The sequence below is a fragment of the Theropithecus gelada genome, chromosome 3 (genome assembly GCF_003255815.1).
Source record: "Theropithecus gelada isolate Dixy chromosome 3, Tgel_1.0, whole genome shotgun sequence".
NCBI lineage: Eukaryota > Metazoa > Chordata > Mammalia > Primates > Cercopithecidae > Theropithecus > Theropithecus gelada.
This window is the reverse complement of record NC_037670.1, coordinates 106,134,851-106,156,211: the sequence shown is the minus strand read 5'-3', so window position 1 is coordinate 106,156,211 and position 21,361 is coordinate 106,134,851. Positions and strand designations below refer to the sequence as shown.

General features: G+C 38.8%; 1 protein-coding gene across 8 annotated transcripts; it reads right to left on the bottom strand.

Annotated features, from left to right (window-relative positions):
• Window positions 1-509: 509 nt before the first annotated feature.
• On the bottom strand, window positions 510-20,737 carry ASNS (asparagine synthetase (glutamine-hydrolyzing)). Of its 8 annotated transcripts, XM_025378647.1 has the most exons (14): window positions 20,549-20,737; window positions 19,913-20,195; window positions 18,116-18,151; window positions 17,240-17,511; window positions 12,612-12,849; window positions 7,590-7,775; window positions 7,229-7,330; window positions 6,658-6,785; window positions 5,083-5,209; window positions 3,725-3,831; window positions 2,947-3,047; window positions 1,638-1,719; window positions 1,378-1,533; window positions 510-851 (listed from the first exon to the last, which is right to left on the bottom strand). In XM_025378647.1, the coding sequence occupies exons 4-14, from the start codon at window positions 17,486-17,488 to the stop codon at window positions 642-644; spliced, it is 1,686 nt and encodes a 561-aa protein (XP_025234432.1). In that variant the 5' UTR covers window positions 17,489-17,511; window positions 18,116-18,151; window positions 19,913-20,195; window positions 20,549-20,737; the 3' UTR covers window positions 510-641. The 8 variants fall into 8 exon arrangements, with proteins under 8 accessions (XP_025234432.1, XP_025234431.1, XP_025234437.1 ...); XM_025378646.1 differs by lacking the exon at window positions 19,913-20,195 and having other exon boundaries at window positions 7,587-7,775; XM_025378652.1 differs by lacking the exon at window positions 19,913-20,195 and having other exon boundaries at window positions 17,240-17,437.
• Between the last annotated feature and the right edge of the window lie 624 nt (window positions 20,738-21,361).

The window sequence follows — 21,361 nt, the reverse complement described above, 5'->3', positions numbered from 1 at the left end:
CTTTTGCACTATAATGGCAGAGCTGAACAGTCCCAAAAGAGGTCCACAAAGCCTAAAATATTTACTATCTGGTTCTTTATTAAAAACAAATAAAAAATTTTAAAAAAGCCTGACCCCTGCTCTAGGACAAGTCTCCAGAAGTGGCTTTAGCTCCACATAAAAGAGAAAAAAATGAACTACTATCTTGCAAAATACAGCTGTCATGAACGCCTATAGAAGACTCAAGTCTCAAGTCTAATTAGGCAGCTGTTAGGAATGTAGGCAGAACCAAAATAGTGTAGTCCTTTGATGACGTCCCTAAGATGAGGCAAGGACTGGAAGGAAGCCATATGGGTACAAGACGCAAATGTCATCTAAAGCAGATCTGCCAGGAGAGGGCTGTGAGTTCTTGCAGACATCAGATCCTTTTCCCTTTTCCTAGCTTACCCTCCATTTTACTGTGATACAGCAAAAAAATTTTAGTTACCTCTTATGAAGAGACTGTATGAACATAAATGACTATAGCAATGTTTTAGATTTAGGACTTTTATTTTTTTCACACCCAAGTTAACCTGAGTTGACTCTCATTGTTCCCCTATCTACCCATAGTCCCCATACAACAACAAGAAATATTCGCCTTCACATTACAGCATAAAGACCACCTAAGCTTTGGCAGCTGACTTGTAGTGGGTCAGTGTGCGGGCAGAAGGGTCAGTGGCATTGATCCACTTGGGCATCCAGTAATGGCTCAGCCAGTCAGCCCGGCCTGGGTAATGGCGTTCAAAGATTTGACGGTAGTAATATCCTTCTTTGGTTTTAGGAGTATTGAAGGGAAATTTCTGGGCTGCATTTGCCATCATTGCATCATCAACCTGTAAGAATAAGCATATAGGAGCGAAACAGTTTTTTAAAATGGCAGGAAATGCTTGTTGACTCTGGTCTCACAAAACAGAAAACATTCAGATAAGACATGACCATAAATTGTATGAGACCCTTTGAATCACCCATCACTTAGAAAATGCTAAAGTATTCATAATATGGATAGCTGCAGTGCCTTTTAAAGAACACTCATATGCATATTTTTAATACGTAGTGGCTCTGTTTTAGTCATTTGTGCCTAACAAGATCTGGCACCCAGCAGGTGCCCAAAAATCTGATAAATGAAGATCAGTGATGATAAGTAGTAAGTCTCCTCTCTTTTTCAATTCCAGATGCTACTTTATAATCCTTCGTGCTACTTAATTCTTATGTAATTCCTATAAAAGAGATAAGTGTTTACAGAGACTGTGAATCTCTCTGACAGGGACAAAGCATTCAAACTAAATACAGAATGAACAGCAATGACAGCTCTGCATCCAAACTGTCACATCCCTAAAAACGTTTTTAAAGACATTATACCTGATGTTCAACGTATTCCTGTAAAATCTTAAACCAGGAATTCTTAACTGAAGTTATTCCATCACTGAAGGCTTCTTTTGGTCGCCAGAGAATCTCTTTGGGTATCAGATTGGACTCCTCAAACGTCTCTCTCAGGAGATGTTTTTCTATCCCATTCTGATATGGAAAAAAAAAAAAAAAAAAAAAAGGAGCATCAGTTAAAAATTACAAACATAATCTGATGGCAATGGACAGTTTTTATCTTGAGTTGATTTACCCACCTTTGGAGTTCTCATTTCTGGTGGCAGAGACAAGTAATAGGAAGAAAATCGATGATCTAGAAATGGGACTCTCAGTTCAAGGCTTAAAGGAGAAAAGAAGAAAATCTAAATTAAAATGGGTATTTAGTGCCTGTCAGTTTAGGTTCTGATTCAGTTTTCCCATCAATTCAACCAGATCCTAAGAAATGTTAAGGTCATACAGTCACATACCAGCCTCCTAATGACTGCTCTACACTAATGAATAAATACCAAAAAAAAAAATCTTCATTTAAAATAATATATATATATATATATATACCATGTCATCAAGGGAGTAAAACTAACTGAGACTATTACTTTTACCTTCCCTTCTAGGAATAGTTGAATGCATATTTCAAAAAGCAGAAAAAGTTACAAATCATGAGTGACCCAATCATTAAGAAAATACCTTGCCTGAACCTTTCTTACTCAGTGTTTTCTAGGTGAGACCATCTCTTCTAACAATTGTGATGACAATATAGTATTTTTTTTTTACCACTGATTAACAATTCACATACAATATGCAATTTAAACCAGAGTCCCACTATATTTCATCAAATTCCATATCACCGGTTTCCTGAAGCCTAGTGACTCTAGTTAGGACAAGTAGAGAGGATAATAACCAGATTCAGTTCATTCCCTAAACCCATGTTTAATTATATCCTGATCTAGGTGTGATTCAGCAGAGGCAACTAAAACATTTAATGACAGTTGTTTATCCTGTACAGTAAAAGTCTTCAGTTCTTCAACATAACTCTAGACAACCAGAAATGATACCAAAGAAACCGGGCTCATTATAATGTAATCAAACCCCTTGCATCTTCACTACCCTATCCCCTCAGGGTCACTACAGCACCAAATAGGCATGGTGGGCACTCAGTACTTGTCACATGATGTTTACAATCTTTACTTCTCTTTAAAACACTTAACAGTAGCTGCTGCAGCAGCCTTCCCTCTTCCATCTTGGTTGTTCAGATGTGAGCAGAATGTTCTTACCTTTTAAAGGTGAAAACTCCAACTCAAACAACCTATGGAAGACGACTTCTCTCCATATACCACAACAACACTTTGAAATGTGGCCTAATTCTTTTGGGACAAAGTGAAGAAACAGCTTCATTTTCTCTATAAAAGTCACACTTTGTAACATATAGCCAACTATATGCAACATATAGCCAACCAGCTATTGATTTTTATTTTTTCAGGGTATTGAGCTTTTTTTTGTTTTGGTTTGGTTTTCCTTTTTTTTGGTGTTTTTTTGTTTTTGTTTTACAGTAGCCTCTAAAAGTATTACCCGTGGGCAGCAGTAGTTCGATCTGCGCGGAGGACATCAAACAAATAGAGTTCCCTCAGAAGCCTCTCACTCTCCTCCTCGGCTTCTTCAGGAGAAGGAGCCTATTTCACAAACAAAAACACCAAGAGTTTTGCTTTTGGCACAGAAAGCAGTTTTTCTTTCTCCCTCTCCAATCCTAAAGTTGGATAAGACAAAAAGTTAAACAAATTTAGGGAAGGGAGTAAATAACTGAACAGAGGTAAGCAGTGCTTTACAAAACATGCCTTCCTTCCTACCAAACTGCTAATACTAGAATAAAATGAACACACTGGGCAACAGTCATAATTCCACAGGATGCTAAGAAATGGCAGAAAGGTGATTCTCAAGCTTAACTAGTTTTATTTATTTATTTTTAGCTTTTTTTTTTTTTTTTTTTTTTAAAGAGACAGGATCTTGCTCTGTCAACCGGGCAGAAGTGCAGTGGCGCAATCACAGCTCACTGCAGTCTCAATCTCCTGGGTTCAGGTGATCCTCCCACCTCAGCCTCCTTAGTAGCTTGGGGGTATAAGCATGAGCCATCATACCCAGCTGTAACTAGTTTTAAAGAATAAAAATCATCTTACACATTAAAATTTCTTTCTTCCTCAAGAGATAGAAAGCAAACATTATCAGGTTCCCTTTTGTAACCTCACGAGATACTCAAAGCTATTACTGTCATACTGAAAGATGATAGAAATAGTCAAACATTTCATAGATTTCTTAATAGAGCACGAATATTCCTCCACTTCAGAGTGGTTACCTTGTGAAAATATATGTAACCCTGCGTAAGTTCATCTGATCCTTCTCCAGAGAAGATCACCACGTTATCTGTGTTCTTCCGAATATACTTGGAAATTAAATACATACCTTAAATGAGAGAGAGAAATTAACTTTAATGTCAACATAACCTTCCACCAAAAATGCCTTTGATTTGATTTTTGGAAATAACTGAAAGCGTTACTACCATACTGGACTTCATATTAGTATACAGTAGTTTCCACAGTAATGACCTTGTATTTACAAGCCATTTATATGTACTTAATCCAAAAGCACTACTGTAAAATAAAATAACCCAGAACCATTCTGTCATTTTATAAACAGGTTTTAAAATTCTAATATTTTTAGACCAAGAATGTTCACCTGAAAACTATGTTAAGCTGAACAATGACTCAAATACCTAAAAATCATGCCTTTCATAGTGGTATTATGACACAAAAATAAGAATAGCCATTTTGGTGGTTTAGTGTTAATTTTGTTAGGTACTTTCCCCCTGCCACTCCCCATTTACCAGATTTCACATAAAGCTGGGGAGACTATATAAGTTATTAAACTTGCCTCCTTGGTCCTGCACCGCATCCCTCTAAACCAGTGTTTCTTCTCAGCCTTGTTTTTATTATCACCTCAGCTAGAGAGCTAGAGAGCTGAGGCGATAGCCACTTATTTTCCTAACCCCACCCCAGCCCCATGAAATCCAATACCAGAGCTATCCTGTCTATCTGCTTATTTATTGTGATGTTTTGGAGGGTCATAAACCATCTTCATACCGAAGATATTTTTGTCCTCCAAGGCAAGTCTCTCAAGGGAGGCAGTAGCATACAAAGGTTCATTAACATTGTATCAGTCTAATTTGGGGTATACTTCCAATCTCAGTAGATACATTATCTACAAAATAAAATTAATATTGTTTGCAGAGCAATGATAGCTAGTGACTGGTAAGTTGCATGATGGAATATTTACCAAAATGTATGTAAAATGAGTATTTCTTATCAAAAATGCATTACCAAATAGACCTATTGCCTCACTGTATACAGACTGTAGCCTGAGAAACTCTAAGAGAAATGGGAGGCAGAGGGCAGAAAATATGTATCTGCTCCCTGGGGAAACACCAGCAGTGATACCAACAATGTGGAGGTTGAACTATGTATTTATTGTTCCCTTCACTCCAAAAGAGATTCAGAGAATTCTTAAGTGGTCTTAAATAATCAGTAACATAGGGATTTAATTTGTATTCATCCTTAAATAACATTTTTAAACTACAGCTTGAAATAAATTTTTTAAACCTTACTTTTTTTCAGTATTAGAAAAAGCTTTTTATTTAATAATATTATAATACCTTACCTACTGAAGCACGAACTGTTGTAATGTCGTAAGTTTCCAAGGAAAATATGACTTCATCCAGAGCCTGAATGCCTTCCTCAGAGTTAAAAAGGACTTCATAATGTTCACTTCCGATATGATTTGCCACCTTATTATATAAAGAAATACCCATTTATTTGTTAAAGAAAATAACTTCCCTTGAAAATCAAACAGGACGGGAGTTCACAAAGCTTTATGAATTAACAATGGTGGGAAAAAAAGAAAAATGGTTTTACAGCCCACCACATACAAGCCCCATCCAGCACTGTTTCCTCGCCTGCTTCAACTCCACCACCAGGAAGTCCGTCTCCCCTCAGCTCCTCTGGTGCCAAGGCTTCAGCCATTCTCCCAGTTGGCACCTCCCTCCCTATTTTACCTAACCCACCTCATCTCTCTCTACTCCAACATGGTCCCACACTAAGCTTGGTCTTTTTTGGTCCTTCTGAAATGCCTAATTTTATATCCAGGATGTTATTTTTATATAGAATGGCCCCACCCCTCATTCTACTTTCCTTGGCTATTTTGATTCTCTCGGCATTGATCACTTTGCATTGAGACTGCGCTTTTTCTCATCCATGCTATGAAAGTTCTCCATAGTGGGAACTAGGTCTCCTGCCCACTGAATACAGACAAGCTGCCCTCTGCCCACAGTATTCTAAATACAGTACTTTTTAAAATAATAATAACAGCTAACACTCATTAAGTACTTACTACATGTTAAGTTCTATCCTACTTACTTCACATGAATTATATCATTTCACCTTAAAATTTCCCCATAGCAGACACTATTATTTTTGTTACATCAATGAGTAGAGCCAGGATTTCAAATCACAAGTCAGGTTCCAAAGCCTGCAGTGTTAGCCACGATACCATGCCTTCACATTCTTTTTAAAAAAACAAACGAACAAACAAAAAACCTTTTTTTAAAATTTTTCAAGATGGCGTCTTGCTATGTTGCCCAGCCTGGATTTGAACTCCTGAGCTCAGACATCCCACCACTGCCTCCCAAGTATCTGGGACTACAGGTGTGTGCCACTGCACCTGACTTATGCCTTTACTTTCTTTCTTTTTTTTTTTTTTTTGAGACAAGGTCTTGCTCTATCACCCAGGCTCTATCACCCAAGAGGCTAAGACTACAGGCAGGCACCACCAAGCCTGGCTATTTTTGCATTTTTTGTAGAGATGGAGTTTCATTATGTTGCTCAGGCTGGTTTCAAACTCCTGACCTCAAGTAATCTACCTCCCTCAGCCTCATAAAGTGCTGGGATTACAGGTGTAGGCCACCATGCCCAGATACCTTTACTTTCAAAAGAGCATAATTATCATCATAGGGTCTTTGTGAGAATTGTATGGGTCATAACAGATAAAAGTACACAGAGGACAGTGTACAACACAGTGCATATTCAACAGCCACTTCATTCTATTTTAATACATTTAATTTAAAACAATTGTCCCAGTCAATACAGCAGCAGAAGTAGAATCATCCATTATTGACTCCATTTCCATTCTAATAATAAGTCTACTCTAACTACACAAGGGACAGAGACAGCACCTTACCTTTCTAGCAGCCAGTAAATCGGGGCTGTCTTCCATGCCAATTGCAAATGTCTGGAGAGTATACTGTACTTGGGCCTCTTTCAGCTGCTTCAATAGGGTGGCAGCAACCAAGCTGGAGTCCAAGCCCCCTACATGCAAAAGAGGAAGTGGAAGTGTCCTAGTTATGTGCCTTGCATAAGACAGGGACAGAAGATGTATATTCCTGATAAACACCAAGACAATAGTTTTACCATTTAAAACCCGCAAGTTTTATAAGCTGAAATCAACTTCAGTAAGAGAAAAATATACAAACTGTGATAATAGTAGTATTTGAATTGGTTAAAAATCACTACACAGAATTCCAAACATCCACTGGCTCACTCTTAACACCAGTAACATAGCTACACTGTAACTCAAGTTGGAGTATGACTATGACTATTAAATGCAGCTTATAAAAAAATGTTTCCATCCGATAATGAAGGAAAGATTAAATCATACAGAAAATATTTTATAGTAAAAATAAAAGGGAGGACTACAAATCATTTCAGTTAAACACACACGAAATATAATTAGGTTTTTAAATTGATTTCACCTGATAAAAGGCAGCCAATCCTTCTGTCTGTCATCAAACGTTTCTTTACAGCATTATTAAAAAGGATCCTGAGGTTGTTCTTCACAGTTTCTATCTCAAAACCTATAAACACAGCAAGTAAACCAAACAGCTCCAGAAAATCTTGGGCTGGATCAGTTATTGAAACGAAATACACAATCATCAACATCTATCATGATGGTATTTACTCAATGGTGGAGTGTGCCAAATCGTAATGTGTTCCCTCCAAACAAAATAGGAAATAGGTTTTGAAACTAAAATCATTCAAATGATGGGAGAGTACAACTTATAATTGTTTTTCCCTTGGAGAAGGATGGGGAATAGGTGGATGGGTGTCTGCTACCTGGAAAGAGTTTGTCCACATTGTCATAGAGGGCATGCAGGGGTTCATCCCGACAGTGATGATATTTAACCATTTCCACAGATGCAACTTTGCCATTTGGCTTTAAATCCAAAACTTCATAGTGCCCAGGAAGAAAAGGCTCCACTTTTAAAAAGGGAGTCGTGGAGTGTTTCAATGTAACAAGACCTACAAATTCAAAAAGATACCTTTATTCAAATTAGGTAACTCTTCCCAATAACTGTCACGATTAGTTAACATCCTCTACATTCCTATTTATTTTCCCTTTTTAATACAAACACATGGCCATTAAACAAGCAAAATAGGAAAAATAAATTCCTATTTTCCTAAGCCCTACCGTCTACTTACTGGAGAGATCATAATGGCATAGGGATATACTGCCAAATTACACTAACTTTTAGTAATTCAAAGAAATAGAAAAACCTCCAGTGTTCAATTTCTTCTTCTTGGATTTCTAATCAAGAAAATCTATTTTCTATACCAAAGCAAATATATACAAAAGGAAAAGACATATTTATGAAGCAAAGGGATGAACTGGAGTCCTAATGTTATGATAGTCTGGTAGTCATTTGTCATCACTGAGTTATTTTCAGAAAATAGCCGGCCAGGCGCGGTGGCTCAAGCCTGTAATCCCAGCACTTTGGGAGGCCGAGACGGGTGGACCACGAGGTCAGGAGATCGAGACCATCCTGGCTAACACGGTGAAACCCCATCTCTACTAAAAAATACAAAAAAACTAGCCAGGCGAGGTGGCGGGCGCCTGTAGTCCCAGCTACTCGGGAGGCTGAGGCAGGAGAATGGCGTAAACCTGGGAGGCGGAGCTTGCAGTGAGCTGAGATCTGGCCACTGCACTCCAGCCTGGGCGACAGAGCGAGACTCCATCTCAAAAAAAAAGAAAAAGAAAATAGCCATGGTTCCCAGACCTTTAACAAGTACAATGATCCACTCTTAGCTACTTTAAAGTCAGATAAGAAGACATCTATCCCTTAACTAGTTGTTATACACTATATGTGAATAAAACCATATAACTTAAATTTCCTCAATAAATTCTCACAGACAGTACCCAACCTCACAACACCATGATCTTTGACACAAACATCAATGTTTTATTGTACATTGTAACAGACTATCTACATGGAATACCCGTGATTTACAATTTGAGACTGTCTACCCAGCCAGTAAACTGTGTAGCACTGAATTCAAATACCAGAAAAAAGACCCAGATTCCCTCACCAGCTAGCAGAGCTCAAGTGAGCTACGCAGCCCAGACAGGGAATGAGGAGTAATTAAAAGGTTTTAAGCAGGCAGCACTATAATCAGATGAGTTTTCGACAGGTTATTCTAAAAGCATTGAGAAAGGAAAACTATTGCAGTATTCCAGATGAGATAATTTGGTCTGGAAAAGGACAGTGTCAAGGATACAGAAAACAACAATCAAGGAATTTCAGAGGGTAAACTGGATGTGATTCTAGTTCCATATCAAGTGATCATCAGGCTCAAAGAAGGCCCAGGGGAGTAGGAGGCTGCTTTTCCCCGCTGTTCTCTTTACCAGGCTTGCCCAGCAGTCCTGGCAACTGACATACATATATATACTTGCTCTTTGCCATCTGATCACACTAGAAAGGCCTGAAAATAAGCCAGTTGCGGTATCAGTACAAACACTGTGACTAGCGTCCTAAGTACCCCTTTGACTGATCTCATTATCCCTGCTTTGGCCAATATTAAATCTGAAAATTAAGTAACAAAGGATTTAAAGAATGGCAAAAAGAGGCAGGGAGAGAGATTTTAGGATGTTACTACTGTGTAGGTAAGGGATAAAAAATAAATGTCTTCCTCAAGTTTACCATCAAAAAGTGCTATACATGATTTGCAAGTATTTTCTTCCAACTTGTGGGCTGTCTTTTCATTTCTTGATGGTGTCCTTTAGACGTGCAAAACTGTTTAATTTTGATGAAGTCCAATTCATCAATTTGTATTATTGTTTCTGGTCTCATATTTAAGAAAGATTTGCCAAATCCAGGGTCATGACAACTTACTTCTATGTTTGCTTCTCAGGATTTTATAGTTTTAGCCCTTACATTTATGTGGATTAGTTCAAAATGGATTCATTTGATGCATTTTTTTGTATCCATAGTTTTTGTATATGATGTTGGGTAAAGGTTCAACTCCAGGTTTTGCATATGTTTACATATCTGGTTGCCACTGTGCCAGTTTTCGAACTTCTTTCCCCACTGAATACTCTTGGCACCCTTGTCAAAAATAAGTTGATTATATATGTATGTGTTCATTTCTGACTCTCAATTCTATCCCACTCGTCTATACATCTATCCTTCTGCCAGTATTATACTGTCCTTATTACCATTGTCTTGTAGTAAGTTTTAAAATCAGTAAGTATGAGTTCTCCTACTTTGTTCCTCATTTTCAAAGGATTGTTTTGGCTATTCTTAGTCCCTTGCAATTCCATATGAATTTCAGAGCCAGCTTGTAGATTTTACAAAGAACTCATCTGGGATTCTGATAGGGATCAAGTTGAATCTGTAAATCAGTTTAGGGAGGACCGCCATCTTAATAATGTTAAGCCTTCGATTCATGATCATGGGATACTTTTCCATTTATTTAGATCTTCTCTCATTTCTTTCAACAATGTTTTATAGTTTTCAGTATACAAGTTTTACCCTTCTTAAATTTATTTCTAAGTATTTTATTCTTTTTGATGCTATTATAAATGAAGTTGCTTTCTTAATTTAATGTTCAGATTGCTCATTTTAAGTATGTAGCATTCAGTTAAAGTGTGTCAAACACCATTGATTTTTGTATATTGATCTTGTATCCTGCAACCCTGATGAACAGAAGGGATTTCTACCTAGAATACATAAGAAACTATTACAATTCAGTAACAAAAAGACAAAGTAACCCAATTACAGATGTATAATTCAAGAACGGATAAACAAACTGCAGCGCATGCAAACAAATGGAATATTATTCAGCAATTTAAAAAATGAGCTATCAAGCCATGAAAAAACACGGAAGAACCCTACATGTATACTGCTAGGTGAAAGAAGCCAGTCTGAAAAGGCTACATACTATATGATTACAACTATTATATGACATTCTGGAAAAGGCAAAGTGAAAGAGAAAGTAAAAAGATCAGTAATGACTGGGGCGGGGTTTAGGAGGAAGAGGACAGGAAGGAATCAATAAGTGGAGCACAGGAGATTTTTTAGGGCAATGAAACTGTTCTACATAATACTGTAATGGTGGGTACATGGCATTAAACATTTGTCAAATCCAAAAATCTATAAAACACAAAGAGTGAACCCTTACATAAACTATGAACTTCAGTTAATACATAAGTATCAGTTCATCAAATCTAATAAATGTAGCACAGTAACGCAAGATGTTAAGAGTTGGGAAAACTGGGCGGGGGCACTGGAGGGGGAGCATATGTGAACTCTCTGCATTTTCCTCTCAATTTTTTATAAAACTGCTCAAAAAAAAAAAAAGTCTATTATGTTTTTCAAATAAAATGATCCCTAGCAGGAAAAAAAATGGCAAAGGATCTGAACAAATATTTCTCCAAAGAAGATACACAAATGGCCAATAAGCATAAGATAAGATGCTGGACATCACTGTCAACAGGAAAATACAAATCAAAATCACAATGAAATACCACTTCACATACCCTAGGATGGCTAGAATTAAAAAGTCACACAGTAAGTGTTTGTGAAGATGTGGAGAAACTGAAATTTTAATACACTGCTGGAGGGAATAAAAAATAATGCAGCCATTTCAAAAAATAATCTGGTAGTTCTTCAACTGAACATAGTTATCATGTGTGCCAGCAATTCTACTCCTAGATATACACCCAAGAGAAATGTCTACACAAAATCTTGTATACCAATGTTTATAGCAGCATTATTCGTAATAGCCAAAAGGGGTAAACAATGTCCTAAATGTCCATCAACTGACAAGTGGATAAACAAAATGCAGTGTATCCATGTAATGGAGTATCATTTGGCCATAAAAAGTAAGTACTGATACATGTTACGGCATAGACAAATCTTGAAAGCACTATGCCAAGTGAAAGAATCCAGTCACAAAAGCCCATATGATATATAATCCCATTCATATGAAACATACAGAATAGGGAATCCAGAGGCAGAAAGATTGGTGATTGCTGGGGCTACAACTGTGGGGGTGCAGATAATGGATATGGAGAGATGGAATTCAAAGCTAAAGGGCACAGGAGGCAGGGTGTTGTGGTGCATGCCTATACTCCTAGCTACTAGGGAGGCTGAGGTGGGAGAATCGCTTGAGCCCAGGAGTTCAAGGCTGCACTAAGCTATGTTCAGACCACTGCACTCCAGCCTGGGCTGGGCGACTGAGCAAGACCCCATCTCTAAAAACAAAAACAAAAACAAAAAACCTAGTTGATCCTGCCAGCAAAAACTAAGCTAAAGGGCATAGGATTTGATTTTTTTTTTTTTTTTTTTTTTGAGGTGGAAAAACAATTCTAAAACTGACTGGAGTGTCGGTTACCAACATCTGTGAATACACTAAAAACCACCAAACTGTATACTTCAAGTGGGTGAATTACATGGTATGTGAATTATCAATAAAGCTGTTTTAGAAATCCTAATATTTGCTGTGCTATAACTGCAGCAAAGTACCACAGTGCAATAATCGCAGAGTCAACCCTACCATTATAGTATGACACAGGAAAACTTAAAACTGCACTTAGGATCAAGCTAGACGTAGAGCATATTAGCATAGGAAAAAATAAATGACTGCACTAAAGAATCATCCTTCAAGTATTACAGAATTTAAGTGCTGAAAAGGAGAGTACAACTCCTCTGTTTTTTTAAAAAAAAAGGTTAAAAACTCATAACTTAATTAGTCACTTGTCAAATTCTGGATTGCTCTCTAAGAGATTTTCAAATATAATTTAAAAGCAAACATACAACCAAGACAATAATGAACGTCTATAGAAAAATTTATTATTACCTTTAGCTTCTGAACATACAGCCAAAAATCCATCTTCTGTCATTGCTTTAAACAAAGGTCTGACTCCATATGTATCTCTGCCCAGGAACACTTTCTTATTGGCAGTATCCAGTAAAACAAATGCAAACACACCATCCAACATACAAATTGTTTGCTCAATTCCTCCTTTGTCATAAAGATGAAGGATTATCTCACCATCCACGTTGGTCTGGTATTCAAATTCAAAATGGCGTTGCATCTTATGAAGCAATAGCAAAACCAAAATGTTAGATTCCTTGTACATTCACTAATAATTTCTTATTGCCAAGTTGCTTCAGTATTTCTGAGCTCTATAATCCTTTCATGCACTTTGGTGATTTAGGAGAATCACAGCATTATCAAACTAGGGTTTGCTTCAACTCATAATCTGCAAATTCTGTTCAACATAAAGCTGAACCCATGAAAATTTTAGTTGCAGTCTGAGAAACAGAATATAATGGGAATGTGCCAGAATAGTAACCTATGGAGGGATGAAAATGCATATTGTATACATACTATGTATGTAATACATATATATTCAGATTGAGTCTCCCTTATCTGAAATGTTTGGAACCAGAAGTGTTGTGTTTTGGATTTTGGAATATTTGCATATATGCGAGATATCTTGGGGATGAGACCCAAGTCTAAACATGAAATTCATTTATGTTTCATATATCTTATACACATAGCCTACAGGTAATTTTATATAATATTTCAAATAATTCTGTGCATGAAACAAAGTTTGTGTACATGGAACCATCAGAAAGCAAAGGTATCACTATCTCAGCTACCATGTGGAAAATCTGTGGCTGTTTGCCATCATTGACCATCATTCCTGACTGAATTTATATGCTACTAAAGAACAATCTTTTTATACACTTATTCATACGTAAGTAAAAAATATGACCTACCATTAATACAGTAAGAAAATAATAAGTAGCTTAGTAGTATCACCAGAATACCTGTATCAGCAGTTAAACAGCTGTACAAACAATGGCCGGCTTTCAGACTCCACCTACAATGCTGTGTTTTGATTAAAAGGTTACTGTACACTGTATCTTTTTTTTTCCTTTTTTAGGTGAGAAGAAATATCAGAAGCAGCTGAGCAACTAGGAAGCGGGTCCTCTGAGGTTGAGGAGGCACTTGACCAAATGACTTTTGTAAGTGTTTCTCCAGAGTCATCTGCCTCATTAACAACGGCTTCTGTCTTGGAAGTCTCTCTTTGATTTTATAGACTGACATGACCTCTTGTTCTGTTATGAATGCAGGTAGCTCTAGCCTTTCAATATCTCTATCACACATTTTCATCATGTAATCTAAACCTTTACACTACAGTCCAATTTCTCCTATAGCTTGACTTTCTGTGTTATGTTTCTACTTTTCCTTATCATTGCTGCTCAAAGAAATATCTACAGGTCTTTTTGACATTTTCAGTATCTTAACACCACAGAGCAGAAAATAAGCAAAAATACACAATGGGTAATGCGCAGAGGTCCCATCTGTGGGGATCCTGGATCCTGCCATTGGCGTGTCCAGCTTGCACATGTGCCATTCTATTACCCTTTGTGGGCATGCTTGCACGGGGAAATCTGGGCATGTGTAGAAAAGTTATACTGCAGCTGAAGGGGGCTAAGAGGGTCTTTTTTTCCTAGGGCACGCCAAATAAACTGTGTGTTTTACACCTGCATTTTGACTGTGACATCAAAATGCACAGTAGTATCATGTCAGTGCTCAAAAAGTTTCAGATTTTGGAGCATTTCAAATTTCAGATTTTCAGATTAGGGATGCTCAACCTCTAAATGTAAGTTAAGATAACAGGTTGCCTGGTTGCCATGACACTAAAAAACGTGTCTTCTGCAACTAAAAATTTTTGGTCTGAGAAGATAGTATTGGCTAAGAAGTTCCTCCAGTTCAGCTTCAAAGTCCTAGCTATAAAAATGTAAAGCAAAGGGACAAACATCATTTGGCACCATTCCATGAAAAATAAATGGCTACATCACAATAACAGATACATGATCCAAAACAAAGCTGCTGGTCCCCAGGGGTGGACAACAATGCCCAGGGCTTCCACCACTGCAGTAGCATTAAAGCTACTCCTTACTTATAGACAAAATGATGGTGGCGCTTTATTAGTCTGCATGCCCCAAAGGAACAGCAAAGGGACTGTCTGCCACTGCATGCAGAATAGGAAGGTTTGATTAGGCTACTCCCCAATTCTGACACTCTCCACCATCACTGGCAAACTATGAGGATGAAAAGTCCTGGATGTATTCCTTTTTGAACCTTGTACTCAGGTTTTTGGCTGACATTAGAGAAAGAAGAGGTTTAAATCAGGTGGAAATCCTAGATAAGCTTAAAACATGCTTTCAAATTTCAAAAAGTAAACCTATTATGTATGTGCATGACCCATAAATATGCTTCACACTCCATCCAGCTCACTCCATCATTTATGAATCTTTTGTCTCTAAGCCCTCACCGAACTGTCCAAAAATAGGCTTTGCCTCCAGTGACTGTAAAGTCACTACCTGGTCACCCCTCTCTGCTCTATCAGGGATGATCTGTAACTAGCAGGTGGGGTCTGGAAACAGTCTTCTGCTGACTGTTCTGGGCTGAACTGCCTGAAGGGTTAGTGACTATAAAGCATTCACTGATATTAGCAAGCAACAGCTTCCAAAATCTACCTCGCCCACCTCTTTGGCCTAAACTTTGCAGGTAATTTATTTAAAAGGGAGAAGGGTCCTTTGGGTAACGGATGTATCACTTCCTACTCCCCTGAAACCAAACTCCAATGCTGCATCTTAGATAAAAGCCCTCAAATCTTACCTCCTGGAAGTCAGGCTGTCATCTGACTTGGCTGCAGGCCCCTGATACTCCCCTGCAGGGAGAGGGCCTGCTCTTTGCTCTAGCCTTGACCCATTTCTCCTGTTTTTCATTCAGTCTCCCTCTACTCCCAGCACACCTCTGACTGTATTTCATTGTAGTGGTAAACTTTATTTTTACCAAAAAGGAGGTGTTGGGGGGGGGATTTTTGAATACTTTATATAAGCCTAAAATACACATTCTGTTCATTAGACAGTTTGCTAGCTGCCCCAGCTAAATAAGCTTCGATGCTTATGGAACAAACTTCTCTACTTTTACAAATGAAACATTTGGCTAATTCAGAATAGAAATTAATTATTTTCAAAATATTTAACTTCTTGTAACTTTTTAATGAAAAGAAACAACACTGTTCAAGTGAAGCAGGGCGTTTCCTATTTCATTTAAGGGGAAAGCCAAGCTGACAATGCCATACCACCACCTAGCATTCTCACGTATGTGACACTGATTTGACTCAGAAAGAAAAAAGTTGTAATACTCTCTTCTTCCACCTCCCACTAGCAGGAAAGTCCATTCTTGCCTTTCCTTTTCACCATTTCATCTCCAATCACCTAGAAAAATGATGTCTGGTGCATAGTAGGTCCTTAATAAAGGAATAAAGAAATGTGTAAAAGGAATCTCCTGAATAACTATTTTAAAACTTTTTAAATGAGAAGACTGTTATTAAGAGTGTTCCTATGAGCAGGCAACAAACAATGACAAAAGCTTTTGTTCAGAGATAAAAATGTCCAAAATGTGATTAGGATATAAATCTCTATCAATGCATGACAGGGTATCTATCAAGAAGTCTCAAAAAACACCAAGAAACATCACAACCAAATGCATGAACCTTGAATGAAATCCAGCTCAAAACAAACAAAAACCAGCTATAAAGATATTCTTGGTAACACTTTGAGTGGCCAAGGTGGGCAGATTGCCTGAGCTCAGGAGTTCCAGACCACCCTGGGCAACATGGTGAAACCCCGTCTTTACTAAAATACAAAAAATTAGCTGGGCATGGTGGCAGGTGTCTGTAGTCCCAGCTACTTGGGAGGCTGAGGGAGGAGAATTGCTTGAACCTGGGAGGCAGAGGTTGCAGTGAGCTGAGATCGTGCCACTGCACTCCAGCCTGGGTGACAGAGTGAGACTCTGTCTCAAAAAAAAAAAATTCTTGGGACACTTAGGGAAATTTCATTTAAGAATAAACTGGATATTAGGTGGTATTATGGACTCTTAGGTTTAATAATGGCATTGATGTTATGTAGAAGAATGTCCTTATTCTTAGAAGATAAATGCTTATATATTTAGGAGTGTCATAATATCTGTACTGTACTCTCAAATGATTCAGCAAAAATGTATGTGTGTGTGTGTTTGTGTGTGTGTGTGTGTGTAAAAGAAAACTCAAGCAAATATGGCAAAACATTAATGACTATTCAATCTAGGTGCTCGCTGTTCTGTTCTTTTCTATATGTTAGAAATTTGTTCAAAATGAAAAGCTGGGGAGAAGGAGAAAAAAATTCTAAGAGTCAAAGAAACTGAACTGTAATTCTCATTTTTATCACTTCTTTTGTGACCATGTCATTTCACTCACCTTTTTATTCATCAGTTCCCTATTTACATACTTAGAGCAAATGAGATAACGAACATAGAGTGCCTTGCAAAGTAAAAAGCATGATACAGAATATGTAATATCATCGTGACCAACAAACTCTTAAGTTTAATCACATCCAGACATCTGGTTTCTTTCTCCTTACCTTCTTATAGTTGTAGATTTCACCATTGTAACAGAGCCACAAATACGGATATTTCTTCACTCGAATTGGCTGCATTCCAAACAGCGGATCAACTACTGCCAATCGGTGAAATCCAAAGCAGCAGTTGGTGTATCCATTGACATTCTCAAAACGGAATGCATCTGGCCCTCTGTGTGCAATCTTCATAGCACTCAGACACTGAACAGAAAGGCAGTCGTCACTGCCAAACAGGGCCCAAATGCCACACATGGTACAATGAAGCTATAAGCTCTCTATGGAGATAAAAGCAGGTAAATCAAAAATATTCAATATCCAATCCCAGTCTGCATTAAATCTTGATTCCAGAAACATGCATAAACCACTTCAAAGACTAAAATTTAAACCATCTTTTCTATAGCGATTCCCCATTAGGTTGGCAGGCACACGGGAGTAGAGAATGATTTAATTTACTTACAGGTATTCAGAAAATATAGTGACCTCTACATTCAATGGGCTACAGCAGCTTAGCACCTAGTCAAAGCCTGCATCTCTCCCACCTTAGGATTTAGTGGTTGGCTAGAGCTGGCAGCATCTAGGCCACATCTGTCTCTGCATTCTAAGTTTGCTTCCAAGATATAGATACAAATCCAGGCTGGCTCCAGCCTAGCCAGAGATCCCAGCCCCACTCTCTCCATCCCAAAATCCCTCAAAGATCCAAGAGACTTTCCAGATTACTAGAGTTTCCTCTCAGGTTGTCTTGACAGTTAAATGCCCTCTCTTTATCTGAACTAGCTGCAGGTACAATATAATGTATACAACAGAAAATCATACTGCTGTAAGTGTAATACTAAGATACACAGCTCTTTTAAGCATTTCACCATATTACATCTAGGTTACCTCTAAGTGATTTATTCAGATGTGATTGAAGAAAATCTAAAGGGAAAAGAAAACAATTTAATTTGATATCAGATATCCTGGCTTTATAACAAATAAAACATTTTAAGTTAATAGAAGATACAAAATGTTCACTATCAAAATGTCCCAAGTGACAAAAATGTTCTCAAATATTTGTCTTAAAGTTGCATTGTTCAGTAAGGAAGCAAATTAGGTGGGACATATACAGCAACAACATCCCTAATAAAAACTTGGCTCATCCCTATAAGCCAGGAAGCAAGTAAGTCATCCTCACATATGTTAATTACTTTCCAATTTCAAATTCTCAACTGTGAAATAAAGCGCTGTTTTATTTGGCTGCTGCCAGCTCAAAATGACTGTTTTTATTAAAACATCTCTAACTTGAAAAATAACTATTTTGGTGGTTTTTTTTAAAAAAAACTGCAAATTGCAGCAAATGCCCAGATAATTTGGGATAAACACCCTAAGGAAAAAATATATATTCAAGTTGCGTAAGTCACTTTGAGCAATCCTTTGGTGATATTTCATTTATATCTAAAAGCACCAAAGGTTTAGCTGGCTTTTCCAGAAAACCAGAACCAAATAATACATGGTTATAATAAAAATCATCTCAAGCAATTTGGAAATGAAGTACCACATGTCCTATGCTGTCCCTTCCATGCACTTGACCAAATAGCCCAAATAGCCTACAACAAATTATTTGAGATTTACCGGAAAAATTCCGTAAGATTTAAATGAGATGACTACTAATAAGCCATCTGCCTTTGACTCTATACCAGTTAAAAATGGGTTAGGAAAGTGCTTTGAAAATCAAGTGTGGTCATCAGGGAATCATTTACCTAAGTTTTCTTAACGCCGCTTAGTGAATCCCTGTATTAATCCTGCTATAATAAATACACGCTAACCACTAAACTGGAGGGGAAAGAGGGAGAACAAAGGGGCATGTAAAGTACACTTATTTTTTCTAGTAGGAAAAGTCCAATTAAAACTATAACCTATTATTTTTATTGGAATCGGTCTTATAGAAGGGCAAAGTTCCTACTACTGCAACCTGTTCTCAATATTTTTCTTATTTCTTCTTAAACTTCTAGAGCAGTGCTGTCCAATAAATATGTGAGCCACGTATGTAATGTTAAATACACTAGTAGCCCCATTAAAAGAAAAAGGTGAAATTAATTTTAAATATACTTAACTCAGTATGTCCCAAATAGTATCATTTTAACATGTATGTAATCAATATAAAAAATTATCAAGCAGATATTTTACACTGTTCTTCCTACTCCAACGACAAAATCCAGTGTATTTAACACAACACACCTCAATTAGGACTAGCCAGCATTTCAAGGGCTCACCAGCTACAGGTAGCTAGCGCCTACCGAACCGGACATGGCAGTTTCAGGGCATTTAATTTCTATTCCACTTTACGTTACTTAAAACTTCACCCTCTCACCTTACTTTTATGTTAAGATGTCAGTAAGTAACCAACTACAGACAAGTTCAAGCCCTATTTTACCTCTAATTACTCTTACAGCAATGCTATGAATCATGATTTAAAATTTAAAAAAAAAAAAAAAAACTGCTGTTAAATTATTAGTCAAGCGCCCAGGGCAATGGACAGTAAAGAAATAATGTAGGCCAACGGCCGAGAAGAAAACTGTCCTTTTATTTAAAGCTATAACAATCATCTGAAGCCAGCCCTGTAAAATGACATCCACTGAAAAAGGCACGCTAGTTCTTCTACCTTTTTCTGTACTTGGCCGCCTGTGTCCCTAAACAGACCTCTTCTCGGCAGGGTTTGCTCAGCAAGTCACTTGTTAAGTCTTGCAGTCTACAGAGAGGGGTGGGGACTGGCAGGGGTGGCGGGGTGAGAGGGGAGGAGGAAGGTGAGGGGTCCAGGTGAGGACGGGGGCAGTTGAAGGGGAAAGCACAGACACCGAGGCAGTAATAAAGCCAGAGTCTCTTCTTCCTAGATCACGACCACGCGACGCCTGACTGCGCCCTGGCTACCAGCACGCTCCGACCAGTCCGCCGCAGGGGCCCGGACTGCGAAAATGTCCACAGGCTTCGACGCCACATAGTAAAAAAAGTACACATGTAACATTTACAGGGGCTCAGACCGCCGCTGCCTTCTCTCCGGAGCAGCCCGGCCTCCCGGTCGTGGTTCCCTCTTGATGCCTCAGGGGACCAGGACAGAGAGGTCCTTCCGCTACCTGCCAGTTGCGCAACAATCGCTAGGCGTCCGCCCCGCCCTCTCTACCGCAGGAGCCGCAGCATCAGCAGGCGCCCCCGAACTGCGTCTGCCGGGTGCCAGGCTTAAGGGCGCATCCTCCTCCCCCTCCTCCCGGAGCAGCCGCAGGGCACACGAGGAGGGTGCTGGCGCTGGGCGCACGGCGCGGAGCGAAGGGTCCAGCTCACCTGGGCGTAAGCAAGTCAAGGAGATACGGTGAGCGGGGGCCGGGCAGCGGACAGCGTGCTGGGCGGCTAGGCTGCGGGCGCTTATACCGACCTGGCTCCTGTAATGCGTGCGGGAAGTTTCATCATGCCTGCAAGGACCAACCAGCGCGCATAGGGGCGGGGCCGCGGGGTGGCCAGGGCGGAGCAGGATTGAGTGGGGCGGTGGGAGGGCGCAAGGAGGAGCTCTTTTGTTTCCAGCACATTGCGTCTCAGTGCACCTGGTTAAGGATAGCCTCAGAGATCCGTCCAGACTACCTGCTGTTCTGACAATTAGGGAGTTTTCTGTACTTGATTTGTTCTTAGGGAAATCATCACCGTTTATTTGTCGCGCTACCGTCTGATTTAGTATGCAGTGCAGAGAAAAGCTTGTTCTAAGAAATTGATGCGTGAGGCCTAAAATGTCCTTATAAAATCTATTAATAAATCGGGGCCAAGAGTGGTGGCTCACGCCTGTAATCTCAACACGTTGAGAAGCCAAGGCAAGAGGATCACTTGAAACCAGGAGTTCAAGACCAGCTTGGGAAACACAGCGAGATCACATCTCTACAAAAAATGGTGGCACACCCTTGTAGTCCCAGCAACTCAGGAGGCTGAAGCAGAGGGATAGCTTGAGCCCAGGAGTTTGAGGCTGCGGTGAGCTCCACTCCAGCCTGGGCGGCAAAGGGAGACCCCCATCTCTAAAACAATAAAATAAAATCTAAATCTGATTGATACATGAAGCCAAAATACATCAGTGGTCCTTAAACATTTTAAGTACAAAGATTCCTTTTAGAA

Coding starts and splice junctions, on each gene's coding strand:
- ASNS (XM_025378646.1), bottom strand. CDS start 17,488: ATGTGTGGCATTTGGGCCCTGTTTGGCAGTGACGACTGCCTTTCTGTT. Junction 3,832..5,082: donor AACAGTTCGTGCTTCAGTAG/GTAAGGTATTAT, acceptor CTCTCATTTAAG/GTATGTATTTAATTTCCAAG. Junction 1,720..2,946: donor CGAACTACTGCTGCCCACGG/GTAATACTTTTA, acceptor TTCTCCTTTAAG/CCTTGAACTGAGAGTCCCAT.